General features: G+C 44.4%; 1 protein-coding gene across 3 annotated transcripts in view; it reads left to right on the top strand.

The window, feature by feature from the left end:
* The window catches only part of KIF20B (kinesin family member 20B), a 2,369,321-nt gene that overhangs the window by 2,023,532 nt on the left and 322,932 nt on the right, over positions 1-22,857 (top strand). For all 3 annotated transcript variants that reach the window (XM_069611316.1, XM_069611317.1, XM_069611318.1), the window contains exon 28: positions 4,553-4,702. In XM_069611316.1, coding sequence (XP_069467417.1) covers positions 4,553-4,702 — 150 coding nt within the window. The remainder of the gene's footprint in view (positions 1-4,552; positions 4,703-22,857) is intronic.

Genomic DNA, 22,857 nt, shown 5'->3' with positions numbered 1-22,857 from the left:
AAGGAGCTGGCAGTCAAAGAGGCCAACGCAGGGGCACCAGAGGTGGACGACAGGGTACCCGTGGTGCCAAGGCCGCTCGGGCGGTTGCCTCTTTGCCCTCAGGTAACGCCGCTACCACTCAGTCATGAGGCCATGTCCCATGGTTCGCCGGTTGGGGGAAGGCTGGTGCAGCATCTTGTAGAGTGGCGTGCCATTACTTCAGATGTGTGGGTTCTGGAGATCATAACCCACGGCTACTGTCTTCCCTTTCGGCACAGGCCTCGCGACAATCCACCGGGAACCTCTCTTTGTAGAGTCCAGATCCGCTCCTTGCGCAGGAAATTCAGGCCCTGCTGGAGAAAGGCGCCATAGAACTGGTGCCTGTAGCAGAGAGGAACAAGGGATGGTATTCCCCTTATTTTTTGATTTCGAAGAAAGACGGGGGATTGAGACCCACCATGGACTTGCGCGGTTTGAACAAACTCCTCAGGAAGGACAAGTTCAAGATGGTTACTCTCTCTCAAGTCCTCCAGGCCCTTCAGCTTCAGGACTGGTTGGTGTCTCTCGACCTCAAGGATGCTTACTTCCATGTGCCGATCCATCCCAAGCACATGAAGTACCTGAGGTTTGCGGTTGGCGACTCGCACTTTCAGTTTCGGGCCCTGCCATTCGGATTGACCTCCGCCCTGAGGGTTTTCACCAAGCTCATGGTGGTGGTGGTGGTGGTGGTGGTGGTGGCAGCGCATCTCAGGCAAGGGGGGATTCACGTCTACCCCTACCTGGACGATTGGTTGATCAGGGGGAGCTCTCCCGAGCAAGTCCTGGATCATCTGTCCGTCACCTGCCGCTCCCTTCACAGGCTGGGCTTCTCCCTCAATTTAAAGAAGTCCCATTTGACGCCAACACAGCGGCTCCAGTACATCGGAGCAGTGCTCGACACTTCCCTGGGGCAGTGTTTTCCTCCCCAGGTGAGGGCTCTTCACATTCAGCCGATGGTGCACAAGTTTCAGCATGCCCAGACGCTCCCAGCGTTCCAGTTCTTGAGGTTGCTCGGCCTCATGGCATCCTGCATTCTTCTGGTGCCAGGGGCTCGCCTGCGGATGAGATCTTTGCAGTGGGCACTCAAGATGCAATGGTCGCAGTCCTCCGGCAGGATGTCGGACCCGGTTCAGGTGCCGCCCTCGGTCGCCTGGGACCTTCTGTGGTGGGCCGTCGAAGGCAACTTGATGAAGGGGGCTCCATTTTGGCTTCCCTGGCCGGAGGTGACGATCGTGACAGATGCATCCTTCACGGGATGGGGAGCTCATGCCAACGGGTTGACAGTCAGCGGTCGTTGGTCTCCGTCGGAGTCCAGACTCCATATCAGTCTGTTGGAGCTGAGGGCCGTCAGGCTAGCCCTGAAGGCTTTTCTGCCGACTGTGCGAGGAAAGAATGTCCTGATCCTGACGGACAACACAGTGGTCATGCACTACCTCAACAAAAAGGGGGGGGCAGGGTCACTTCCTCTATGCAGGGAGGTGATGCAGCTCGAGTTCTGGGCCATCCAGCAGGAAGTTTTGATCTCGGCAGTTCATCTGGCCGGAGACGAAAACGTGACGGCGGACGCTCTGAGCAGGCAGAGCACGATCTCTCACGAGTGGGAGTTGGCTCAGGAGATTCTCCTGGAGATCTTCGCCCTTTGGGGGACCCCTCAAGTGGATCTCTTCGCCTCCAGTGTCAACCGGAAGTGCGAGAGGTTCTGCTTGCGGGAATTTCCTCCAAAAGGAGCCTTAGGAGACGCGTTCGTGGTGGCGTGGTCATTCCCGCTGCTGTACGCGTTTCCTCCAGTCCCCGTCATCCCGCAAGTGCTGCAGAGGTTACGGAAGTTCGGTTCCCGGATGATCCTCATTGCTCCGGCATGGGCTTGGAGGACGTGGTACCCGGACCTTCTCGACTTGTCCATCTGCCCTCCACGTCGTCTTCCCTACCGAGAAAATCTGCTCTCACGGGAGGGGGGTCAGGTTCTCCATCCCGAGGTCAGATCCCTCAACCTTCATGCTTGGCTTCTGAAAGGTTGAGGTATAAGGATTGGGACCTCCCTGAAGACGTGATGGAGGTGTTGCTCTCGGCCCGAAGGCCAGCAACAAAGTCTCTGTACCGTTGCCGTTGGCGTAAGTTCTGCGACTGGTGCAGAGTTCAGAATGTGGATCCTTTTGCATGTGACACCCCCATGGTTCTGTCCTTTTTACTTTCTTTGGCCCACAGGGGCTTGCAAGTGGGTACCATTAAAGGTTACCTGGCGGCGCTGTCCATCTTTAAGCGCTCGTCTGAAGAGTGTTCCTACTTTAAAATCCCTTTAATTTCAGTTTCTGAAAGGGCTCACTAATGTTTTCCCTCCGTCACCTTTCCCGGTGCCCGGTTGGGATTTAAACCTTGTTCTTAAGTTTCTTATGGGTGCTCCGTTTGAGCCTTTGCATTCTTGCCCTTTGAGACTGTTAACTCTGAAAACTGTGTTTCTGGTTGCGGTTACTACCGCTCGCAGAGTGAGTGAGTTACAGGCACTTTCAGTTAAGCCCCCCTTCACTGTATTTCATAAGGACAGGGTTGTCCTTAGAGTTCGTCCTTCTTTTCTTCCGAAGGTGGTTTCGGAATTTCATTTGGCCCAGAAGGTTGTTCTTCCGGCATTCTATCCTCCTCCGCATCCTGGTAAGGAAGAGGAGAGGCTCCATAGGCTTGATCCTAGGAGAGCTTTAAGCTTTTATGTTTCACGCATGTCCTGGGTCAGAGTGGACGATCAACTTTTTATTGGTTACGCTGGAAAGCGTTTGGGACAGGCTGTGACGAAACAGACTTTGTCTCGCTGGATTATTTTGGCCAACTCGGAGTGTTACCGCTTGGCGGGTAAGGACCCGCCGGCTGGCTTGCGGGCCCATTCTACCAGGGGTATGGCTGCATCTGCTGCCCTGCAGAGGGGTGTTTCTATTCGCAAAATCTGTGATGCAGCCACCTGGGCTTCTGTACATACATTTGTACGTCACTATTTCCTCGATTCCATCCGGGGACAGGATCTGGCCTTTGGCAAGGCGGTCCTTTGCTCTGCTATTTGATTGGCAATTCTAAATTTCGATTCTAAATTCTTTCCCTCCTCCTTGCTCTGGTGCTGCTTTGGGAGTCTGTCATAGATATGGAATATGTTGGAGGACCCAATCCCCTCGAAGAACAAGTTAACTTCTTACCTGGTGACGTTCTTTCGATGGGATGGTCCGACGACGTATTCCATATCGCTCCCTCCCTGCCTTTCCCACTGCGGTTTTCTTTTGCGATTGCAGCTTACGTTCAGCAAGGCTTTGTGTCTGACTGGCAGTTGACTGATGTCACACGTTCTGGGGGGAAAAAAACAACAACTGAGGCTACGGGCGTCGTGCGTCCTACTTATCACATTGGATGACGTCGGACGTCGGAGGAGGTCCTCGACGACGGCGCATCAACGTCATCGACGCAGACGCCGAAAAAAGTTTCCGAAGCAGCACAGCTGTGGTGATTACCTGTCATAGATATGGAATACGTCGTCGGACCATCCCATCGAAAGAACGTTACCAGGTAAGAAAGTAACTTGTTCATCTATGTAATGGTGTATACTGTTGTTGTGTTATGAGCATCTCTATTATTTTGTATGTCGTCAAGCCAAATAAAAAAAGTTAAAAAAAATACAAATATTAAATTTAAAGGGGAAGCTCAATTTTTCGCTGTCAAATGTTCCGGTACTGTCCCCATATGGGGGGACGTCCCACACGGATGGATGAAAGGGAGCTATGGACTGAGTACTCTAGTCACTACAGTGAGTAACTATAATATGCCAACTTCCAGAACAGTTGCTTCGAGAATATATTTGGCTAAATAGATTAGTTTGCTGCTATCATGCCTAAAATAACTGTTCCATTCTCTTTACCATTGATAGAAAGATCCGAGAAGTTTGTACAGTGAGCAATTATAGTATTATTTTATTTCACAATAATTTGATTACAAAGTCTCCAAGTAGGACCGGATTCACATTAATTAGGGACTCTATAGTGTGCCATTATTTTAAGTTCTGGAAACAATGGGACACTAAAGAATCTCGTCTCTGGTCACAAACCTTTATCGCATTGAGATTGCTGCAACATCCATTTTATGTATCGGAACATATCCCAAGCCAAACATTTATCAAGCTGCATTGAAACAGTTAAATATGTAAGTGTCACCTTGTAGGCACCCACCATGTTGTGCAGACTTACTGTGTACATTTCTGAGACGCCATGTGAACCTTTTTTAAGAAGCTAGAGAGGCTGGCGTCAATCTAGGGCAAGTGTTATGGAGAGAGAGAGAATACATTATGATAATAAATACACTTGAAATGAATTAAGTAAATGCTTTTAATTTTTTCTGCTATCCTTCACAGACCGATTCGCAGGTGACAGGTTGCTGCTCATTTTGTAGATAAAATATGCAGTCTGACTGCGATCCAATGTTTCATTAATGCATTGTTTTTTTTTGGTTCAACTTGGATATGCCTACACCTATAGCTTTTTAAATGTGGCAATATTTTATTTAACAGGAATCTACAGACATGCTGAAAGGACCAGTGTCTCGTTGCAGAGACGGGACACAGGATGTTCCTGCTGCAGGCGATTTGGAGACTTGCTCCCAATCTGCTGTTCTCCCTCTTGGTGTATCGAAGGCTGAAGAGCTAATGTCCGTTAAACAGGTAATTCGGTTGAGGTGCATTTCAGTGCCAGGCGTTGTTAATGATTTCTACACTAAAGGCATGGCTAGTTTACTTGGCCATTGTGCGTCTCTTTACATAGGCACGTCTCATGCGAAGGTGACTAGCACTTGCTGACTTTCACACATGAGATCCAGTTCTGTGAGACCGGTAGCTAGGGTGCAATTGCCCTAGAGATTTAAGCAAGATGCTCCCCAGTAGCTCTCTGGTGCCTCTAAGATATACAATCATTAAATCAAACAAGGGGTTTACAAGAACAGCTAGTTCATCTTTGACTACTGATGGTGTACTTCGTAGTATCCAAATGGCCTGGCTCAGATTACAGCAAAGCGCATCAAGGCAGTCGCAGCTAATAAAAATGCGCCCTTGCAAGTAATAAGATCAATGAAAGCTTTTTATGAGTAGACAAATCACACATTGGTCCTTCATCTTGGATAGTGGTTGAGAGTTTCTTCCTGTGAACACTCTAGTCACTGAGTCTCTGTAAAATCATTATTCAAGCAGGAGACCAATATAACCCATGGTAATGGGAGTTAAGTGATAGGTACTGGTACTCAAATGCAGTATCATCTTGATACCACCAAATGATATGCTGATGAATGACCGCCATAAGCCTTTTAAAAAGAAACCATTCAGAAGTAACTGGCAATTTGTGTAATGTGCCATTTTTTGCTACATAAGCAAAATTGGTCTGTCGACGCTGTAAACCTGCTGTAAAAAAAAAAAACTCCAGTTTCTCAGTATGTTCCGTGGGACAAAGCGGTTTAGATATCACTACCGTGCATATGGGTGGTGTGTGTTTGTTTAGTTATTATGCATTCAGCACCCTATCCGTTTTTACTCCTAATAATAATTTTATGTAAATCTTGAACTTACATAATTTCTGTAAATTCCATGGTCAGTTTCTGTCGATGAGCAACAGCTCTGTACGATGTATCACACAATTTCACACTAACTTGCGGTATGGCCACTCTTAATATTTTAAATGTTATCTTTCTTCTATTCCCACAACTTCTGTCCTTCAAGCAATTCAATTGCTGCCTAGCATTCAAGGCCAAAGTTTGTCCTGTTCAAAGGTAGAGACGTTTCACTTTCAATTTCGGAAAAGAATAAAGGGAAAAAAATGAAAAGGCAATGATGCTGTACAGTGTTTCAGAACAGGAAGGACAGCTTGAAACATCCATGTAAAGACCATGTTAATGTGTCAACATTCAAGAATCGTGTGGTGCTGCAATGCACGTGTGTATATCAGCCCTCAAAGGAAATTCCACATAACCCCAACCTCGCCCTCCTCCAGAACTGTTTCATGCCACCAAGCGTATTCCCTGTTGATGTTGTGGCTCTAGCATATTATTGTACCTTTCACAATGTAACGTGTGAGAGTTAGACAGAAGCCTTTGCTACATGGAGAGAGGATCCAAGCTTACAAACGCTGTAATCTATAGATGGATGAGCAAAAAACCAATTGTAGCCTTCCATCCCCTCTGTAATATTGTTATGTACACTGTCTTACCAATCAGCGGTGCGTGTTCAGACTTTGTGTGTGATGTCATTACTGGCGCTGTGGCCTTCTGAAAGGCACCAACATTCATTCTGTATTCAGAGAACGTTTGTGATATTTTTTTGTATTCTGTACATTTAAACAGTGTTATCCTTGCTAGCTATTGTTTGCCCTCTTTCACTAGGGGGGTTGTTCGTTGTAGGGGGAAGAGCGCAAAATGGGATACCTTTTGATTGTGCCGTGCTAACTGTAATTCATGCTTGTCCATCCATACTCCCTTGCGCACCTGGGTCAGCCCTCTCTGTAACCATCATGCGAGACAGGTGACATAGTACATCCCTGAGCAGTGTGTCATCTTGTTCTTAAAATTGCAGTAGCTGGTGAAAGTGCACGATCGTGCCGCTGAATGAAAAAGGGGTTTTTCTTGGGAAGTCAGTGTCAAGTCAGGAAGGGGAATGAGACAATAAAGAATTGGTTCCCACTATTGGAGCAGGGTGTGCCCTTGGTGTCAGATCAGTTTTCAGATGGGTGAGAATACCTGGGTAGCACAGGAGAACACAGCCAACATCAAATGTCTTGGACTGTCTTGCCTGCTATCCAGGAGCTGTGTGCTTCCAATGATCTCACCTTCACCCAGATGCTCACTATGTCTAGAGCACTGGTTCTGTCTAGGCCTTTCCAAAGGCACCAACATTCGCTCTGTATTGAGAAAACTTTTGTGATATTTTGTTTTGTTAATTCTCCATGAAATCACATACTGGAATGAACTGGACAATATATTTGTATGATCTAGTGACACTCAGATACTAGGCACAGTATAAACCAATAACTCTGATGCGGGATAGCACATTTATTATAGGGGAGTTTGACCTTGGGGTGTAATATTCAATTACAGTTCTTTTTGAGTTCAAATGTTATGAAATGGTTTTCATACTAAAGTGTTTCAAGGCGCTATAAATTATTTGAATCTAGAAGTCAAAATTTCAACAAGTTTGGATTTTGGAGGACAAGGCTCTTTTGCAATATTTTGTGGCATTGTATGTGTCCTGGGAACAAAATCAGCATCCAGTCCATGAGTATCCATGGCCAACACAGTCAATGTCAGATCTTTGACAAATTCAAAGTACATTTCCTCGTATATTGGCTTGGCCAACCATTGTTTTCCTCGTTTTGTAAAGCCCTTGAGGTAACAAAGCATCCCGAATGTCCCTGAAGCTTTCGCTTGTTTCCTCCCTACGTTGTTGCTATGGGCAAATACAGCTAGACTTGTTCTGGCCTCCATACCGTCTATGCCGAAGTGCAACCTTTTGGGCCTGTACTTTAGGCACATATTATGGAACACCTTCAAATCTCCAGTGTGACGGAATTCTGAGAGTCCCTTCAGGGCTCTCAAAAGTGTTTTATCGTACACCATCTTTTCGATTGCTTTGTGTGGAGGTGAACATGGCACCAACCACTTTTTCTTCCATTCCTTCTCCCTCTACAACGGTCCATGTGCACATTCGTGGAAATGTTGGTTTTCTTGATTGATTTTGCAACGTGTCATACATCAAATTGATGCCGAATGTGTGGAAACTGCTCTGGCATGGCCTTCGCTATTGAAACGTAACTGTCAGTGGCTATTGGGTCTATTGCCGTTCCCCTGCATTGCAGAAGCTGAATGGATTTGATGAAACCATGTTTCTCCATGGCCACAGACAATGAACATTCAGACACCTGCACCACGACAGAACTCACAATTCTTTTACGTTCCATCTCTTGAAAGTGTTAAGTGCAGTACTTTGCGGAAAATCCTGGACTGTCGCACTGTCCGTCACCAGCTAGCCAGAAACGTTTGCCAGGTACTGTCCGTTGACATCTGTTCGACATTCCAAGCATGACTAATAGCGGGGAATGAGAATGCCCTTTGGTGTTTGTAGTATTGAGTTTTTTTGGGGGGGTCATTAGCATTTGGTTTTACATATTAAACCTTGTTATTTATCAAAAACAACATTACAATAGTCAGATAATAAAAAACAAACACAAGTGCGTTAAAATTAATCTTACAAAATCTCTTGAAACCCCATCTTCCAGGGGGATTCTTATCTACCCCAATTAATGGATTGCATGTAAGATCTGCTATGCAGCTCAAATAAACATATAACGTGATAGATTGACAACGTTATTTTTTTCCTATTATTAAAAACGCTTCTTTCGGAAATGATAATAGAGCAAGAGTTAATGAAATGCGTTCGCCTTGGGTCATAGCTGACCGCCAGTCCTCTGCTGTCAGCGTGGCAAATTGCGAGAAGAATTTCCCCAACCACCTTCTCCTTTGCTGTGATAGTCCTGGACATGTTAACGTCCAGTGGTACAGCATCTCTTTAGCCTTTACAAAGTCTGCATTCATAATTTCTAAGATTTTTTTTTTCTTTTCTTGCTTCTATAAGTTCTAAAGTGGGCATCAAGTTCATGCGGAAGTGCAGGAATTGTGATCTCAGCTGTTAACACAGAATTCTTTCCAAGTATCGTAGAGGTTTCCCTCTAGATCTATGTTCCAATCCCCTGTGGCCGACAAGACTCAGTTCTTTCACCTTTTACCTAGTGTTAATCCAGTCTTGATCAAATAACTTTTGTTTGACTTTGGCCGTTCCCTCATCAAGTTCTCTTCTGATGAGTTCAAATCATACATAATCTTTAAACAATCATTTTTCCAAATTTCCAGTGGTGGTTCCATAGTATTCTGTAGGGCTTTATTTAGCACTTTGAAACCACCTTCTGGTGTGCCTAGGAGGCATTTGTGAAAAAAGGCTAGAATTTTCCATTGGTTGATGGCATACAAGGAAACCAGCCCCAGCTCCTCTCTCAGCAGTTGGATCGGCAAGCAGGACGGGAGTTTTAGCAAGGAACTCGAGACCCACAAACTGACAACTTGAAATCTTGCTGAAAGTTGATCCGCTGAACAGTAAAGCTGCTGAACAAAGTAGATTCCCAGCTGGCACTTTGCCGAGCATCGATTGAGCAGAAAATGAAAATGTATTATGGAGGTGGACACAGGTTGCATGGATTTTCAGGTTGGTGCCTTGTAATGCGCAAGACACATTCATCAATGGCTCTCTGCATATCTTTCACCCTATTGTATGTTCACATTTCAGCATTTGTACAATCTCGATCAGGCAGCTATCAAACACAATTTACTTTTGCTCCTTTAATAGCCAATCGTCCTGCAATACTGTGTTTTGTGAGTCGACGGTGGTGGACAAATCGCCAAGACTTGGCAAACTGAAGCCGAGATCTTGAGCAAGTTCATCAGTCAATTGTGTTGTAAGCTTCAACCTCTGTCAGTTAATGCTGTGATAATTCAGCATGAATTGGAGAAACCGGTAACATTGAATGTTTTTTGGGCAGAACATTTTTAGGGTGTAGATTGTGTGAAGGGCTCTGCAAGCAGTTGCAGTGCATCATCACTTTCTACATTTTCATGTGTTCGAACTGGCACAAAGTAGCAATGGTCCAGGCTGACTTTGTAAGGGTCGCATGTAACATTCCATTCATTTTCCAGCCAACTGGACGTATGCGTCTCTAATCTGCTTGTGGACTGTGCCACACTGCGCCTCAGATATTAGTAGCTCCATTGTGAAATCTGTTTGGCAGGCGACATCTTTGGTTTCATGCGATCATCTTTATACTCCTCATCTGGGCTTCTAAAAGAATAAATAGAAGATGATGCTAAATATATTGCACACATACAGAACATACAATGTTGCAACTAAAAAGCTACAATGACTAAAACACTAGTATGTTCTTTTCCCTTGGTTTCTTGATTTGCTTCAAAACAGTGGCCTTCTCTTTGAAGACTGTGATATCAAGCTACAAAAAAAGTTTATATAATTTTAATACAGCAAATTTGATTTCAAAGCAAACAAACATAAGTACAAATCGAAAACAACTAGACGGACTGGAAAAGATAGCAACATAACTAAAATGTATCCATGATGCAATGCGATGCCCAATTCTACTTAATTTGTTTACCTCTGTTCCATGCGGCTCTTCTAAGTCCACATCTGGAGTACTTTCCTTGAGTAGAGTAATATTAAAAAAATGTCAATGTCAGCCAAAGTGCACATTAAAAGTTTGCATTCGACAGAGCACCACGAAGCTAAGTATTTTACATAGATTGCGAAGCATAAACTTTTAGGGTTGCAGTCACAACACAAATAGAACATTAGTATGGATAAAACCTCGAGACGAGTTTACTTGACTTGGTCATAACATTCAGTTCGTATTTCACCTGATATCCATCCTAGTTCACAGATGGACTTGATTTGAGGTCACCCTGCAAAACATATTGATTACAGTGTTACCCTGCAAAGTATTCTGTTCTGTAATGTGTCCTTGGTAACTGTTCTGCATTGGGGGGAATGTGGAGGGGGGGGGTGCAACATTGCAACCAAAACATGGCATGGTTACATACATTTCTGTCTCAAAGTATATCCAATGTAGGATGTACTCTGATTCTTGAGAGTGAACTGTGAATAGAAATACCTCAAGCTGTGGACCTGTTCCAAAGGAGGAAGTGATAGTAGTCAAAGTTCCAGCATCCAATACAGTGCTTGTTTTAATATGGATAAAAAACCTAAAAGAAACAGAAAAAATGCAATGCAGAAGAAGGTACATACTGAACTGTAAAAATTAGATTCAGACGATGGTAGACACTCCCATACCTGCTTCCTTGTACAAATAGCCAGTACTGAACATAATACTTTTAGGTATGTTTGCATTCAAAGCATGCCACATGCAAGTAGTTCAATCGCATACAAAGAGTAGTGTCATATAATTACTTGGTAGGTGTATGAGGTTGATGTTGACTCCAGAAACTAAATGCTCGAAGTAAAGAGGGGTATGTCAACCAACATATTTCTCAAACATAATTTATGATATGATAGGGCATTTATAACTCGCCTATGCACAAGTGTTTCAAAGCGTGACCCTCCTAAAGGGTACTGTGGAAGTTGTCATCAAGGATCACATTTATTAGTTAGTGGCTCCTAAAAACGAGGAAACATCAAGTATACTAAGATTCATTGTTTCACACTTCTGTTGAATCATCGGGTGACTATGGAAAATGGTGTAATGGAACATTTATGCAAATAAACAGATGGAAGATAATAATTATAAATGCAGAGCATTGTCCTACATACCAACAAACATAACAAACTCAACCTTCAGTACTCCCCTAATCAGCTGCCTGCGGAAATAGAGTTCGGATGCTATTTGGAAGCAATTTAGGAAGCACTCGCAGTCTTTTTTTTTTGTGTACCTTGACTGGTCGTACATATCCCTGGTAAAGTGCAGGCTGCGGAATCGATTGGACCTCACGTCGGCCAAGATATTCTGGGCCCTAATTTCAATCTCGTCCTCTGTACAACCGCAATTTTTAAGCCATCTTCTTATTAAATCAATATGTTTTGGGAATACATGCAGGATAGTACCAGGAAGGTTTGCATGGCTTGCAGAAGTGCAAACGACAACAGCACATGATGGCATTCTTGAAAAGTGTGTGAGATCTGTATAAAGAAATATGAACGATTAGCACAAATTATTCTGGATGAATGTGAACAAAGGAATTTGCACCAGAGATTTGGCTTAAAAGTTTAATTAAAATAAAGAAAAGCTGTGTAACCTAGTCGAGTGAACTCTGTGAGAACTTTATTATACAATTATTTATAGTGCACATTCTACTATAACGCACAGTGATGAATTGTGGTAGTTACCGAGAAGAAAAAACCTGGAATAATCGCTAATGCCTAGTCTTTGAGATGCATGAACATTAAAATCCTGGTTACGTTAGGTTGAAATCGACATCAACGTTCAGAGTAACGATCGATTAACATAGGGAAGTAAATAGGTGACTTACCCTTATTTTGGCAAACAGGTGAGCCGATTCAGCAAGCAGAGGAGCAAGTATCCGGTGAACAGGTAGCTCGGTGACGATATACCTTGTAGATCTCCCACAGTTTCTCACGGTAAATCTGAAGGTGTTTATAAAGGCTTGCAGAAGTGTGTGTTTAGTTGAATGTTTGACGTGTTCATAGTCACCCTCTCTGCCTCCATCCCAATGGTTCCCATCTGCCATATGAACCCACCCTGCTGCCTTTCCAGCGCACAGGCATAGGCCTACTTGTACAACATGTAGGGCAAGCCTTGTAACACGAATGCAAACATGCTTGTGTGGGTCTTCATTACCATCAAAATACTCAACTGGGTAATATTCAAACGCGGACCGAGAAAGGAGGGTGGATAGGGACGAGGCTCGCACAAAAGGCAATGAACACTGCTCATTGGACAAAAACATAGCTTGATTGCAGGGACAGGGTCTTGAAGATGGGAGTCTGGAGAAACTGTATGGCATGGACATGCGGAGTAAACGCATTTATGGCCCCTGGAAGGAAGCTACCAGTAATTGCAATATAGCACGCCAGACAAGATGTAGGTCCACAACACACAAACCTGATACCCCACAAGGTGGTCAATTGGTGACCTAAAGAAGGCTAGTTCCAGTTTCATGTTAGAAGTGTATAGCAAGTACAGATCTAGGATAATGATACACACTTGTTTATGCATGGTCTTAGGTGCAAACTGCCATTGGTACTGTGGAGGGGTGGAGAGAGGGGGATGGATGGACATGAAGCGGGGAGTCTGGATACACAGGGTCTGGGGAGGCCATGTGGACAATGGTCACTGTGCGGAAGATCCCTTTGAAGTGTACATGGTGTTTGACAACTTTAGCGGTGACACCCACATAGCCCCCTTGGGAGCGCACGGCCATAGGTTGAAATGCTATGGATACTGGATGAGGGGGTGGATGGGCATGAGGCGAGCGCAAAGGTGCACCAACCAGGGCTGGACTGGCCTACACGGTACTCTGGAGATTTCCCGGTGTGCCTCTGCACTTTGTGTCTATTTTTTTAAAAATTATTTTCACATTATATTGTAGGAAAGGGTTGAACAATCTCAAAATGTGTAATATGGGACCACATTGCAAATGATTTCCAGTGCCTCCTATTTGTTCCCAGTCCACCCCTGGCACCAACCATTCTTTCATGACACTCCTAGACGATTGAGCGTGTTCTTGACTCACTGAAAAACTCTTTTTAAAAAAAAAAAAAAAAAACAAATTCGTATTTACTCAGTTGTATTTTATTTAATTGGGTGATGTTGATGGCACCAACAACAACAAAGTACAAATTGTATACTTGAGGTTGAACTACAGTATGAGAATATCCCCTGTACTGTCCGCTGTCACTGGGGAATTTCTTGCAAATGGCACGAACGACACAGGCGTGTATTACTTGTCGAACGCGGTATCATACGCGCCTCTCATGAAGCCACCATGTAAACGAACGATAGGCCACCAGCCTGTACCACCTGTGAAAGAGAAACATGCGTATTTTAATTGAATGAACCTGATAAGTTTACCAGTCAACTTCAAAGTGGATCCTAATTTCGATGTTGTAGTTGCCCTTAGAAAAATGAAGGCGAGCACCCTTACCGCACGCGTCCCAATGATATGCTAAAAGAAATAATGACAACGCACCCTAGTGGTTTGATCTACCATCTGCTTTTCTTGGATCCTAGTGATATAGGTGGACACGTGTTGCTTTTGGGAGAATATACTGCTGTATGGGATTAGGGCTGTGCTGGGTGTTCTGGAATGGTCCGTGCATGGGGGTCGGGCTGGTCAGACCCTGGCCTGGAAGGGTGGCGGTTGAGAGGGCACAGGCAGTTTAGAGAAGATGAATGTACCCTTGGGATATGGCTTGTTACGGTCTCATGCTCTCCGCACAGCACATTCTTTCGGGAATAATACTACAGAATTGTAATGAGGCATGGCTGGACTTTGGTGAGAACAGGGCTCGCGCGCAGCTGACAGGGGGAGGAGATGGTGTGAGTGTGGGCTTTCTGTGCGAGGCGCTGGGGATGGGAGAGCTGCATTTCTACAGACAGATGGATTTTCGGGCCTAGTAAAACATTAAATTCTAGTGGTCTCAGTGGTGAAAATTACATATAATATAGAGTGTACTTACTCGTTGCTTGGATTGTGAGGGCAAACTGTTGCGCAAAGTTCGTGCACAAGCACCATCATAATCCTCAAAACGGACCTTGTGAGGCAGGCTGCCCAGTTGTCATGCAGCTCGGTAAAGCAAAGCTATGGTGTGTCTTCTTTGGCTATGTAGGCCAAGCATCCAGAGTTTTCTTGGCAGCAGCAGTTTTCCACCTCGGTTGGCATGAGCTTGCAACAATTGCAGGTACACCAGGTTGAAACGTCTCCCATGCGACTCGGCTGCAACTCATGCTCGGGTGATTGATATTGAAAACTATCGTCTGATTCCCCATAGTTTCTGCAGCCTTCTCTTTCCATTGGTTCCTCCTCTGAATACTCAAGCTCGTACTGGTAGGGATGTATTGTTGACATTGTACGACAAAGATTTAACCAAAACGCAAGTAAAGAGTGAAATCAGTTCCACTACTGTAAGTAACGTTTCGCAGGGGCTTCATACTAGGAAGATAGCTGAACCGAGCAGAAACGAGCCACCGGCGATCTAAACTAAATACAATGGAACTATTGACAAAGAAACTAGAATGCTGTCTGATCAGAAAGGGTCTGTTTACACTTCTTGAGGAAAGAGACGTCCTGCCATTTCCATGGAGGCACGTCAATAACTTGCGCACAGAGAACGTTGAATCAAGACGTGCATTGGCGTTGTGGAAAGGGCTGAGTGCGTCTAGTGATGTCAGCTTTATGGGTGGGTAATGTGAGTTATTGCCGCAAGTGCACTTGAACTTGGGGCGAATGATCCACAGATAAGATTAGCACAAGATGGCCACGCCCAACACGTTTTTTTCGCATGTGTAAAAGTGAGGAAAACTAAGGTAAGATGCATAGGAACATTTTTTATGATCAATCCCAGTGTGCTTAACACGACATGCCTGAACGATCCGGACAATAAACATTTTGAGCGCACTGTACCTTTTAACAATTTCAAATCCTGCCTGCTTATTTTGAAGGTCCAGGTCCAATATTGATGAACTGCAGCGCTCCTAAAACGTAATACTTTTCAAAAGGCAGTGTACTCTGCTTTGGATAATTATCATTTTAGTTGGGTATGGGCAAATGCTTTGTGAATTCTGTGTCTTGGCAAAGGAGGATAATTCCCAGCACCAACATGAAATGTAGGGGTACATTGCCAGTGTGCGCATGGTATGTTGCCTGATGGGCTAGGCTTCAAACTTCACCATAGTGAGACATTAAACCCACATTGTTGTTTTTTTAATTTTTTAATTTTTTTGTGTTCGGTTTTTTCAAACCTTTACAAAAGATCAAAAACAAATAAAATTCTTAGAAAATTCACAGAATAAAATACAAAATACCAAATCATCTGTTCCATTAATACAGTCCACAATGAAAAAGGAGTACCAAAAAAAAAAAAAGAGAACAAAATAATCAATACAGTAATCCATATAAACATACTTTACACTTGGTCAGAAAACAGTATTCAAATCTTATAACTAGAGCCATCAAGCCAACACCTTATTTCCAGGCACATGATGTTGAACACAAGAAGAAAAATCTTTTGCTCAATGTTAGAGTTAGACTTTTAATAAACCCAGATGAGGCTAAGCTCTCGTGGACAGTTTGAATACTCAGACATAGTTTCCATGTCAGCTCTTCGTCATATGTGATGGAATTAACATTGAGGGGCTCCAGATATTTAACCCTAAGCGGGTGCAATGGGACACAATCCATACCCAGATGCTTTAGAGACTCCTCATTGCACAAGCAGAACCTACATCTACCTTGATCTGTCGGAATCAACATTCTTGTAACCAGAATTTCTCTAGTGGGCAAGATATTCCATCTTGCCCTCAATATGATGCCTCTATACAGTCTATCTGGAAATTGTAAAATGACTCTGGTGGGTGAGCCTCTGGCTCTGTGTTCATGATTCAGGTGAGATAAGGATTGGTAGGAGTGAAATTTTCCAACCGTTTGATACCAATCAAGATCGAATTGGACACGTTTTTCAGACATAGGGTTGGACATCAAGCTTTCTATAGACATTACGATCTCCTCCAGGATCGCCTCCGACCTATCTCTTAAAGAGATCAATGTGAACGAGAAATCCAGATTTTCTCACATTAGGTGGTACAGTGTATTTGGCACTCCAGTTTTAATTTTGGAGTACAAAGATACAAAGATATTTTGGCCCACTGAACCCGTGCTCACATTGAGACAATAGCCAACTCGAACCTGATTGCAGAAATAGGGATCGCATTCGGCACACCCAACTATCTTCTCCAAATGCGGCCCTCTATACGGTTCAAGATCACATTCACTTTCTTGGGTAGCAATTCCAGGCCATAGATTAATTTGGGCACTATTTTACTCTCATAAAAGATCAAAGCAGGTTTCAAGGAAACCTACCGAACTTTCCGTCGATCCTGACCACCTTTGCTTCGAGCAATTTCGCCTTATGTGTGATTGAATCAAATAATACCTGTAGCCTGGATATGCAGAAAAATTAAACCCCAAGTATCGCACCATCCTAGCCAATTTCAGGTGGATCTCGCTCAACTTGCCGATGTACCCAGATGTTTTTACCCTCACTTTCTTGAAGTATTAATTGTTAACCCATTGCTTTTAGCATATGCTTCAAACCTATTAAGAGACCGTTGCAACCCCACCTTGGTGTTATCGAAGATCAATAGGTCATCGGCATATGTGAGCCAAATTATTTTATCCCTGCCGATCTTAAGTCCTTCTTTAATTAGTGCAATGGCCACATCGGAAAAATATTGGTTGCATAGCCAGGGAGCCAATGTGCAACCCTGTCTCACCCCCTGAAATGATCTAATTCTCGACAGATCACCATCTTGATTCAAGCGTACCCGGACCCCACAATTCTCATAAACCCCACTGATTAACCTCAATAGCCCCAAGGGCAGGCCCCAACTGGCTAGTTTTTACCATAATCTGCCTCAATCAACTCGATCAAAAGCAGCCGTAAGGTTGATCAAGGCCATATACGTGCAACCCCCTGATGTCAACCGTGCTGCCTCTTGCACGCACTTCAGGGCAAGCCCATTAATGTTGGTCGAATGACCCCTTCTAAAGCCTGTCTGGAATTTATCCAGCAGGTGACACCTGTGTGCCCACTCTTCCAAGTGAGATAGCAGGAAAGATGAAAAGATCTTACAGTCCGCATCAATTAAAGAGATCGGGCGATAATTTGTTGTTCAAACCTCTGTTCTTTAGGTTAAGCATCTTCGGACACTGGCGTTCCCATGTTCTTCTGTGTCTTGTATTTGGGAGATTTCCTTTCAATACAAAAAGAGTCACGTCTTTCAGTGTATACACCTCCTGCATGAGATTTGTTCCCACTGGTGTTTGCTTAGTTTTGCGTTGGTATATCTGTGTATGTGAGAAATAGGTAGGTAAATAGTCTGCGCCAGTGTTTAATACATCCATTTGGTGAAGAATAAATATACAAAAGTGGTTTATTGTTCAATTACTTAAGTCCTTTTGGTCATAATGTATGTTCCAAAGCCAACATCATCCAATAGAGCAGAGCATGTCACACAGGCTAGGAAATCCTTGCATTGGTGACCAGTCCATGTTAGGGAGAATTCTCTGTATAGGCTAATTTCCCAAACCTAGTGACTCCCCCAGCAGCTTTGCTGGATTTTTGGGGTTTATTTTTTTCTCCTGCTAAGTGAGACTCTTTTTCCCCCACTCTTAGGCATGATTTGAGAATGTCCTTTGACTTTGTAATGTGTTTTATGGGCTATGGGGTCTTTTATTCCATAGGGCTTCATGTGTTTTTGGTAAGTGTGTTACACAGCACCCTCAGTGCAGTAACACAGGGGTGTCATAGTGACCCCCCAAAGATAGACTCCATACCCTGGGACTGACTACTGTCTCCCAGGGCATGTAAAATCACCATTGACTTTACTAGTCTTAAATTGTGAACAGAACCAGTACAAACCATCATATTGTGGAAGTACTGGTAGGGGTAATTAGATTGCCCCTGGGTCTGTTTTTCGCGGGGGCACTGTACAGTCCCCCCTCGAGTTTCTGGCTGGTGGCAGTGGTTACCACGCGAAATATTCCACCGGAATATTTCTTATGGGATTTTCCCATTCATTTTAAACGCACCACTGTTTTTGGTACAATGTAAAGATACCGCCAGATTATTTATTTAATATTTATTCCCCGGTTGGGTATTTTTGCCAGGACTCGGTTTTAAAATGGCGTTTGTGTTCGCCTCTGTAATTCCAACCCAAGTCGAGCCCTTTGTTCCACTTTTGGCGGGCTTCTACACAGAAGCCTCCAAAAGTGGTGCCACTCTGTCTGGGTCTACAGGATGTGTGGGAGGGTGGGAATAGGCACCCTAGACTGAGTTGCCTCGGCAACTCAAGTCGCACTCTTGTGTGATTGGCCCAGTGGTGAGCCGCCCGGCTCACCACTTAGCATGTTTGAGTGACAGCTAGGACTGATGAATGGGGGTTTTCTGCATAAAAGCAGGGCTTTGGGCACTGGAACTTCAGAAGTCACTCACAGGACCTAAAGAATCCAAAGAGGGAGAAGCTGAGCCGACCTGCAACGACGACACCACCGGTGGAGCCCTGCTGAACCGACTCGACACTTCCGAACGACAGAGAATATCATCTTCCTGGAGAGTCTTCTTCCTTTGAACTGGTGGGGTTAACCAGTTTGCCCTCTTTTCGCCTTCCTGGACCGTCTCGTGGTCGAATCGCCCATGCCAAGCACCCCGGCGGCCGGATAGACACGCTTCACCACTACTACGAATAAAAAGGGTAGTACCTTTTAACCGGGAAACTCCGCGGCTGGTTTCTTAGCTGGCAGTGCAACGACCTCCAGCTTTCCTCCACGTTGAGATCTTCTCTTCCCCTGGACGAAGCACTGACTTGCACCCGCTGCCAGGAAGAACTGTTCCCGCTGGAGCTTTCTCACCATTTCAGGTACTGTGTCCCGCCTGGTCTCCCTTGCAACAGACTGTTCAAGGTGTCCCGTAAATCCTTGACTCTCTATCCTGGGGTGACCTGGGACCTGTTAACTAACTTTTCTGAACTGATCCAACTCCTTTTTGAACTATCTGCAAAGACTTTTAAAGTGTACTTCAACTGTGTGATCTTGGGCACATTCCGCCTTGATCTCTCCAAGAGTGGGCCTGGCCTATGAAATTTCTTTCTCTACAGTAGAATCTGCCTTTCTTGACTTAAGTGTTGGTATTGTGTGCTTTCCTAATTCTGCCTTTTCCCTCCCTTTTTAAATAATTATTGGAGTGCCGTCTTGGTTAAGCGCTCACCTCTGTATTGATAATAAGTGGTGTTCTTTTCCTAAGACTTGTCGAATAATTAATCAGGGAGGTGTATATATTTCTAGTGACTGTGTTTGAACTTGCCTGACATATTAGTGCCAGTGTATTTTTACAAGTGTTTTTAAATAAATAAGTATATACTTTTATACCCAAACTCCGGTCATTGTTTGCTTGTGCTACTGTATTTTTGTACCTAATCCGTATACTCTATATACTGCCTAACTCTTCTTGAGAGATGTCTGACTGCTCAGCCACAGCTACCAGATAAATCTGGGTGGTACAGACTGCTACCAATTGGGTTTACTGCCAACACCCGTAGTCTTAAACTTTTTGCAGTGGTCCCTAAGCGAACTGCCCAGGTTTCTGCCTAACAGTCCACCACCGGATTTCTCATAAGATCTTGTCCCTTACACGTAAATGTATAGCGCACCAAGCACCGGCCAATCTGGCACAGTGGCTCAGTCCTGCGGTTTCTACGCTCCAACGGTCTTGGCAAACTTTCGGTGCCTCGTTTCAAATTGAACTATTTTGGTTGCACCTGTTTCGATGTCTCTGCACCGTTCTTTTGGAATTCTCTGCCTTCACATAAGAGATATGTCTTTGTTTCTTTAAGATAGCTATTAAGACCTTTTATTTCAATTCTTAGGACTTGTTTTGGGTAGTATATGGCTGTTGTACCATTCCACAAATCTTAGTATTGTTGATACTATTGGCATCCCGTATAACATTGTTCCATCACAATACTTGCAACATTCTGTAAGCTGTCCACACATCTAATCGGTTTCCTCACAATAATCTAGTGTTCACAACTGTTTCTGTACATTAGCTTTTGCAATGATAAATTCACTGTAGGCTATTGTCCTTAGTTCATAGATAGTCTGTAAAGATAATTAGGTAGAGAGGGGAGAGAAAGAAAAGGGGTATTAGGGAGGGGAGATTTCAAGCCAATATAGTGTTTCTCTATTTATTCACTTCATTGTTAGTGAAAGTGGTCAAGTAATCATCTTCCCTGTGATTATTCTGTTATTAATTACAAGTCCCATGGCAAGTTGCAAGTCAACTGCAAGTCCCCAGTGAACGGAGGATAGCACAGGGGCAAGGCACTGGTCTTGGAAGCAAGACCACGCAGAGCACCAGAGGTTTGAATCCTGGATCCACTCTTAGAAACCGAACTAAGGTATGGTATTAGGCGTGTTATAAAAAAAATTACATTTTAAATTAGATTTCCCATTTACATATACTTTTAGCATAAGCATCTTAGTAGCGTATTAGTTCTGCAAATCATTGTAGCGAAGGTTTCAGCTTATGGTCTTTTCCTAGTTATTTTTCTATCAATATGCATGTTTGCATTTTAACCAAACAGTTAAGGTCCTAGGGATAATATGGGTTTTGTAGAGAAACCAGTGTCGCACAGGTGCTGGATCAGTGATATTAGCTGTATGGTTTTCTTTACACTCACAAAACGCATGAGAAGTCTTATGAGTTGGGATTAAGGTGATTTAATTTCACACTTAAGCCGACACTTGTTTCGACCCGACATGGGACTTTTTCAAGGCTGTGGTGGGTATACAGGGTGTGTAATCTTGTACGTTGTTGGTAGTAAGCGATAACCCGAGTAGTGAGAACCAAGGTGAGTGATTGTGAAGGGCCAGTGTTCAAAATGTCAGCTTTGGTGGTTTTGTGACATTTGTAATTGGTATGCCGATATGATATAGTGAAGAAAGTTATTTAGAGCATGGCATACATGATGAAATCATTCCAATGGTGTGAGTGGTGACCAATGTGGGTGACATAATGTACATCAGTTTATTATTTGAGTGAGTTGAATTCAGATATTTCAGGATGTATGCAGGTTAGTTGATGATGACATAGGTGGACACATAGTTCTAGCAGTGAAAGCAAAGTAAGTCAATTGACGAATTGCACCAAAGAAAATGGAAAAGAAGGGGAAGAAGAGAAAAATTAAGCATTAGTTGGTGAAGGTATAGGTACCGGGCTGTGTGGGGCCATGTTAATGTTTCATGAAGGTAAACTTCCTTACCGTTTGTTATGTGCCGGAAAAATATATAATGGTGGTGAGCTCTGGCGTGAAGCTCTTGATGGATAAACTGTGGAGTAAACATAAGAGTGGGTTATGTACCAGCGTTGACATGTTGACACTGATGGGTGCAAAAGCGTTTACAATGCTCCTAATGGCTGGGATGTTTGTTGGGTGCCAGGTTTTTTCATACTTGAGCTCGATGTGCCTGGTCTGGTGGTCCAAGTTTTTCATTGCTTGCAACTGTGGTGTGTGTTAAGGCGAACAATCATGTGGAAAGGGCAAGCACCAGGAGTCGGCATGCGTCCATGTCAACTCGCATTGTGGGATGGGGTCCTTATTAAGCGTGAGCTAAAGATGTGTGGCGTGTCTGAGGGGGCCCAGAGAGCTGGTGAATAACCAGATACTGGTTTGTTGATAATGTGGCAGCGAGTTTATGGGAGCCCATGAGGTGTGTAGGCCCATTTGGGTGTGGCTAGTTAGCCAAAATGGGATTGGGTATGAGGAGATTGGCAGTGCGGCGCCTTGGCAAGGCAACGTGCTTGGCCAACCATTCAGAGGTCGGGTAGAGCGAGTGCTGCTTGGAGGTAGCAATTTGAAAAAGTCCAAACCAGGAGGTGAAGTCATTGTCCCCACCTCCAGCGGCCACTCCTCCGTCGGCTGGTAATACACCGCCAGGGCACCCCGCAGACCCTCCACACACTGGGGAACAACAAGACAGATGAAGAAGAGCAAGACACGCCTTCCTCTGCAAGAGCGTTTCATGACAGACTTGCCGGCCTGGCTGAGTACCTTGGCATTTCCCCAGCCCCAGAAAGAGCAGCCGGATGCAGGGGTCTTGGCAGAGGTCCTCACCATCTGTGCAGATGCTAGATCCGGTATACCACAGACAAAAAGACATGAAGACCCTGGCTAGAAAGGGATGGACCAGGCCACACTCCACACGTCAACAAAAAGCTTGATAACAAGTATAGGCAAGTGTAGGGCAACTCGCTTCTCTTGTCCGTGCACTCTCAGCCTCTGTCATCGCGGCGGCGTCCATCTATGCCAAACCCCAAGCATCTTCTCCCAACACATCCACATCCGCGCTGTTGGGCAAGGAAGAGATGGTACGAGTCATATGGCAAAATGGTGTACTCTAATGCAGGACTTCACCTCAGGAAGGCCAGCGCCATATTGGCCATAGCGAATTAAAGGCTGTGGCAGGAAATCGCCG

Source organism: Ambystoma mexicanum, chromosome 8, assembly GCF_040938575.1.
Source record: "Ambystoma mexicanum isolate Mex_15411 chromosome 8, UKY_AmexF1_1, whole genome shotgun sequence".
Classification (NCBI taxonomy): Eukaryota; Metazoa; Chordata; class Amphibia; order Caudata; family Ambystomatidae; genus Ambystoma; species Ambystoma mexicanum.
The sequence above is the reverse complement of the archived record's forward strand: the minus strand, read 5'-3'. Positions and strand labels throughout refer to the sequence as shown.